Source organism: Aulonocara sp. 'chitande type north' Nkhata Bay, linkage group LG11 (assembly GCF_057382095.1).
Source record: "Aulonocara sp. 'chitande type north' Nkhata Bay isolate Kocher_YH1m ecotype deep benthic linkage group LG11, A_spYH_male_GT1.1, whole genome shotgun sequence".
In the NCBI taxonomy this organism is placed as follows: Eukaryota; Metazoa; Chordata; class Actinopteri; order Cichliformes; family Cichlidae; genus Aulonocara; species Aulonocara sp. 'chitande type north' Nkhata Bay.
Window position 1 is genome coordinate 34,217,770 of NC_141354.1, and position 5,428 is coordinate 34,223,197.

The 5,428-nt window shown below is 38.0% G+C and overlaps 1 protein-coding gene across 2 annotated transcripts; it reads right to left on the minus strand.

The window, feature by feature from the left end:
• Nucleotides 1–349: 349 nt before the first annotated feature.
• On the minus strand, nucleotides 350–4,141 carry arl4aa (ADP-ribosylation factor-like 4aa). 2 transcript variants are annotated; one of them, XM_086312286.1, is made up of 2 exons: nucleotides 4,054–4,141; nucleotides 350–1,772 (listed from the first exon to the last, which is right to left on the minus strand). In XM_086312286.1, the coding sequence occupies exon 2, from the start codon at nucleotides 1,668–1,670 to the stop codon at nucleotides 1,068–1,070; it is 603 nt and encodes a 200-aa protein (XP_086168412.1). In that variant the 5' UTR covers nucleotides 1,671–1,772; nucleotides 4,054–4,141; the 3' UTR covers nucleotides 350–1,067. The 2 variants fall into 2 exon arrangements, with proteins under 2 accessions (XP_086168412.1, XP_086168411.1); XM_086312285.1 differs by lacking the exon at nucleotides 4,054–4,141 and adding an exon at nucleotides 3,352–3,572.
• Between the last annotated feature and the right edge of the window lie 1,287 nt (nucleotides 4,142–5,428).

The window sequence follows — 5,428 nt, forward strand, 5'->3', positions numbered from 1 at the left end:
ACTTCAACCTTTGGGTGTGTTCCTGTTCCACACAATTAGTGTGCAGGCTGCGTAAAATGAAACCCAAAAAGAACGTGACAATTAGAGGTCAGGTTGGCTGAGCATGCATTTTGGAAACACTCCTTATCACATGCAAACACTAGACTTGTAACATCAGCTAGTCAGCAGCTCTTGAATGCTTTAATGCCTTGTTGGGAAATTTGTTTAACAAACTGCTAATAATCTTTTTCTGGAGACTCAAACCAGCTCCTTAAAGCTTAGTGTTGCTATTATTTGAATAAATGAGCCTTTATGTGGCTGCTGTTTAAATATTAACTGTTAAATAATAGCCACAATATCGCAGTCAATATTGCTCTACATGTTTTATTCAATAAAACATATTGCATAACCAGTCTAAAGACAATGAGGCCAATGTGGACCAACTACTGTTCAGTAGCATTTGCTGTACATGTTTCTGTAAAATCTGACATAACTTTTATCTTTTTAAAAACTCCATAGGAAGTGATAACCTAAAGTGCTTTGAAAAAAAGAGCGATATAAGACAGCAAGCACACGCATAATAATAATACAATAAAAACATAATACTTTTCTTTCACAAAGTCCAGTGTAAAAAAACCAAAACAAAATCAAAACAACAAAACAAGTCAGAACAACACATGAAATAGTAAAATAAATCATTGTTCAGCCATTCACCAAATAACCCTTCATCTAGGCCAAGTCTTTTCTTAAATTATTTTTGGTTATATTGTTTGGAACAGACATCCTTAAAACAACTTCTATCGCCCTTCCAGACCCCAAACCCTCAATACTTTGCAATCCATATAAATTCTTTATAACATATCCACACATATCTGAAACTTTCTCATCTTCATACTGCATTCCTTTATGTGCATTTCTTGATCAACAGCATAAACATATGACCATAAACATAGACCGGGAATCCTAAAGCTCAGTTTTGACTGATAAAACTCAGCATACTGAATTTAAACCTGAAGCCTAACAGGACAAATTCCTTTTTTTAGGTTTCCTTCATACGAAACAATAGGAACGTCTATCTCATGAAAAGTTTATCTCTTTTTTCTTTGCTGCCGAAGCATTTTTCTCCTTTTCAGTATCATCTCATGGAGTTTGTCCAGGCCATCCCTGAGTCCTTCTCCTATGATGGCACAGGCTGGCTGCAGATGCCAGGGTGTAGCAGGGCCCAGTTCTTTCAAAGCCAGCAGTTTCTCAATTTCAGCCAATCCTAGAGAGTGCCTCAAGTCCTGTTTGTTGGCGACCACGAGCAGGGGAACTCCCTGGTTCTCAGAGCTCTTGGCGATTTTATGGAGCTCTGTTTTGGCCTCTTCCATGCGCTCTGCATCCACAGAGTCCACCACGAATATGATGCCATCTGTGCATCTCGTGTATGACTTCCACAGGGGGCGCAGCTTCTCCTGACCACCCACATCCCAGAAGTGGAAAGTCACAGTCTTGTGGCCTCCCAGTGGCACTCTGACTTTCTCTGCATTGAAACCTTTGGTGGGAACAGTGTTTACAAACTCATTGAACTGCAGTCTATACAAGACAGTGGTCTTTCCAGCAGAGTCTAGTCCAAGGATGGCAATGTGGAAAGACTGGAAGAACGGGATGTTTGAGAGACAGCTAGGTTGTTCCGAAAATCCATTCCCCATCTTTTCTCATGGGGAAAGGCAGGTGAATTTGGAAGGATTGAGCCAACTGTCCAACAGATGTCCAAAGAACTGTTTAGATTCCAAAATGATGGCACCAAGTACCTGAAAGAACATGGATGGGACAAAGATTACATCTAATTTCCAAGGATTCTCAGGTTCAAAGACATTACTGCTCAGTCAGTAATATAACAATCTAGTCACTTAGTAATAAACAAGAGTCAAAAAGTCAACAAACTGAATGGTGTAAGTTACATAACAAATTCTATTTATTGGTTAATTTAAGTCACCTATTACTGATCATATCAAACCAAGTCAGCCTGTTTCAGCAGAACTCCTACACGTACTGAACTAGGCGGGGCGGGGGACAAAGATAGGATTTTATTATAGTAAATTCACTTGGGGTCAACATATGGTGAACTTTGGTTCACGAGTTTGGAGGTACAAAAAATAAATACATTTAAAGCTAAAAAATTAAAATCAAGCAAAAAATCCAACACATCTTTAAACTGGAAAGCACCAAAGTCAGAAGAAGAATACTTTTCCCAAGTTAGACCACTAAGTGAAAAAGAAAAGAAAAAACAAACAAATAAACAAACAAACAAAAACAAACACAATGGCTCAAATGTCCTTAATGGGATAGTTTTCCTGTTCAGGAGGCAAATACTACATAAAAAACCCCACACAAACTGTCTAACCTTAGCTGAGCTTAACTTAAAGCTTATAATTACTTTTTTAGCCAGCAGGTTAAGCACTGGTATACCCGTTTCCAGTTTCAGAATACTGGACAATGCTGAACATAGTGACTTCTAGCAAACAAAACTGGAAAATATTTTGTCAAGGCTAAAACAAAGATAAAAGCTAACGCACTACACTTGTGTATTTGTCAGTTGGACTGACTCCAGCTGATGTCAATGCTGCTCAATGCTTACTGAATGTGCAAAGGTCAGCTAGTGCTTTCAGTTCAGCTGCCCCCAAGTGGCCAAAAAAAACCCCCCAACAAATGACAAATGGAAACAAAAAAAAAACAACAAGCAAAATGCAAACTTTGAATATGAGAATATAAAAGACTATATCATTTGCTTTACATAGTGAGAATGCTACCAAACCTATTAGTATTCAAGCTATCAATAAAAACATTCACAATCAGCATTAAAAAGACTATACTTCATTATTTCTTTTTATTATGGTGACACTGAAACTGTGACCATGCTTAGTCATGGTCTACCAATTTATTTTAACATTAAATACTTTCTTACATAATAAATATGCAAATCCACTTTTTATTTCACCCTCAATATCCATAAGTGCCTACTCACTGAATGACAATGTGGCTTTTAAGATGTATAGATATATGTTTATAATTATTATTACGTTCACTTGCGGTGTATCAGAGTCAAAGCATTATTATGTAAAGTGAATTAAAGATGATAACTTTCAATTACTACATTGCATGCTGGCTGAAGTCCCTCATAATGGAGCTCAAAGGGGTACTTAAGTTCAAATTACTGCAACTCATGTTTCATTACACGGTATTTATGTATTATACTCGATCCCTAATTGCATTTTAATACTTCCATTTATCACGATATGATTCTCCACTAATTTTGCAGTGGTAAGGTCTTTAAATCGAAGGAAAAGAAAATACGTTTTTATTTCTAGTAAAAAAAAATGTGTTACATACCCTTCATATGACGATAAGATAATACAGCTAATCTCTCTGGACAGAAACGCGGTCGTCTTCTGCATCTACAGCGTCTGAAATTCAGCTCACGGTATATTTTCCTCTCTTATTTCCGCAAAGACAGCAGCAAAGCCTTCGCCAGAAACTGACACACCATGTCCGTCTGTCCTCAGTGTCCCGTATGGATCTACCACTGATGACACTGCCGCTGTGTGTGCGCACAGCCTGGAACAACGCCCATACTGACACTGCGGGACCGCGCAATTGGCCCGTGCCCTCATTCCTCTGTCAGCCGATTGGCTAAAACAGCTGTCAATCACATTTCTGCCCGGGAACGCAGATCACCTGTTGCTCTGACTGCCCGTCGCACCATTTTACTCAGGACGTCAGTATTCTTTGATTCTTGATCCGCAGTAAGACGTATTAATTATGCGTCAAGTCAAATTTTCTATTAAAAAAACCGCCGGGGAGGTTATATTTAAAAATAATATACAGAACATGCATACGGCTGGTTATTACATTTAGAAATCTATTCTGTCAAGCAAATGCAGTTCACAAAGAGCTCAAAATACGTTTCTAAGCTCTGTCAAGTCTACAACCCTAAACATTTATCATAATAATTATTGTTAGCGGTATTTTAGCCTTTATAAACAATTAACATGGTTAATTGTTAGTAACCATTGTAAATAAAATTTGAGTTACCTTTGATTCAGCTAATGCAGGCAGTGTACTTTCCCTTTTTGACCGCGCCAGATCTCTGTGTGTGTGCGTGTGTGTGCGCGTGTGTGTGTGCGCGCGCAGAAACTGCACCGCCCCCTTCGGCCGCGTGTTTTTGTTTGAAATGATTGGTCAGAGGGCAGGAAAAGCGCCTCTCTCAGTGCAGGCCATCGCAGAAAGGATAACAAACAGTATTTGGCCCTTAGCCACTGCCTTGCATAAGCAGTCTGTGCTGGACTATTTTAGCGCCTTTGATTTGTTTATTTTCACACAAACCCACAAAGACAGAATAATAGAATACACAGCCTAACACCGGACACAGAATCCGGTAGCACCATATGGTATGTATCCATATAAATAGCTACAATATGCAGCACACCTTCCCAAAAATGGCACAAAATTCAAGCACAACTGCTGGAAGAGGGAAGTATTGATGGAGGATTTTCTTTCAATGAATTGTATTTATAAAAGGCAGCAAATGTGCTGTCATAGTATATTATATAGTATATTATTATATTATTATATAGTACTTTAGTCCTGTTACTGAACACTCAAAGCACTTTCACACCACAAGCCACATTTGCTCATTCATGCAGAGAATCATGCAGTCATTTATTATATTCCTTTCACCAACATTGGGTGCAAGAATCTTGCCAAAGGACACTTTTGCATGTGGACTGCAGGATTTAGGGATCAAACTACTGACCTTGGATTTACTAGGCAATTTACCCAGCCAGTTTAGAGCCATTTTTCTGAGTTGATCTTAATCACGTGCATGCTGAATAGCAAAAATTAATTCAGGGACTAACCTTTTTTCTTCAATTCAAAATTAGATAGTTTGGACATGTGTAAGGGAGGGATAGTGGATGTATCAGACAAAGAAATGGGAAACACAGAGCTTCCAGGCAGGATAAAAAGAAGAGGATCTCAGATGATGTTTAGGGATGCTGTGTAGGAAGACATGCAGGGCCTTAGTGTGACAGAAGAAGATGCTAGGGACTGAGTGAGATGGAGGCAGATTATTTACCTCTATGAAGTTTTTTTTTTCCAAAATGAAATGAGCAATATTTACAATTTTAAGTGTCAAAATAATCTCTTTCATAAGCAGGCATAAATACTTAGGAATAGTATTATTATTTAGTGTTCACAAAAATATGTCAAGAAAGGAGCTGAATTTTTAATGTTTTTAGATTTTATTGCAAGCATTTTTTTTTCATTTTTTATTGTAACTTCTCAATGCAAGGTGGTGAAAGCTTACAGTGCAAAGAAACCTTACTAGAAACAAAAAAGCTACATGCAAGAAATACAACATAAAAGTTAAACTAGGTTAAAGCAACTAGCAAGAAAGAAGGAAAAAGAG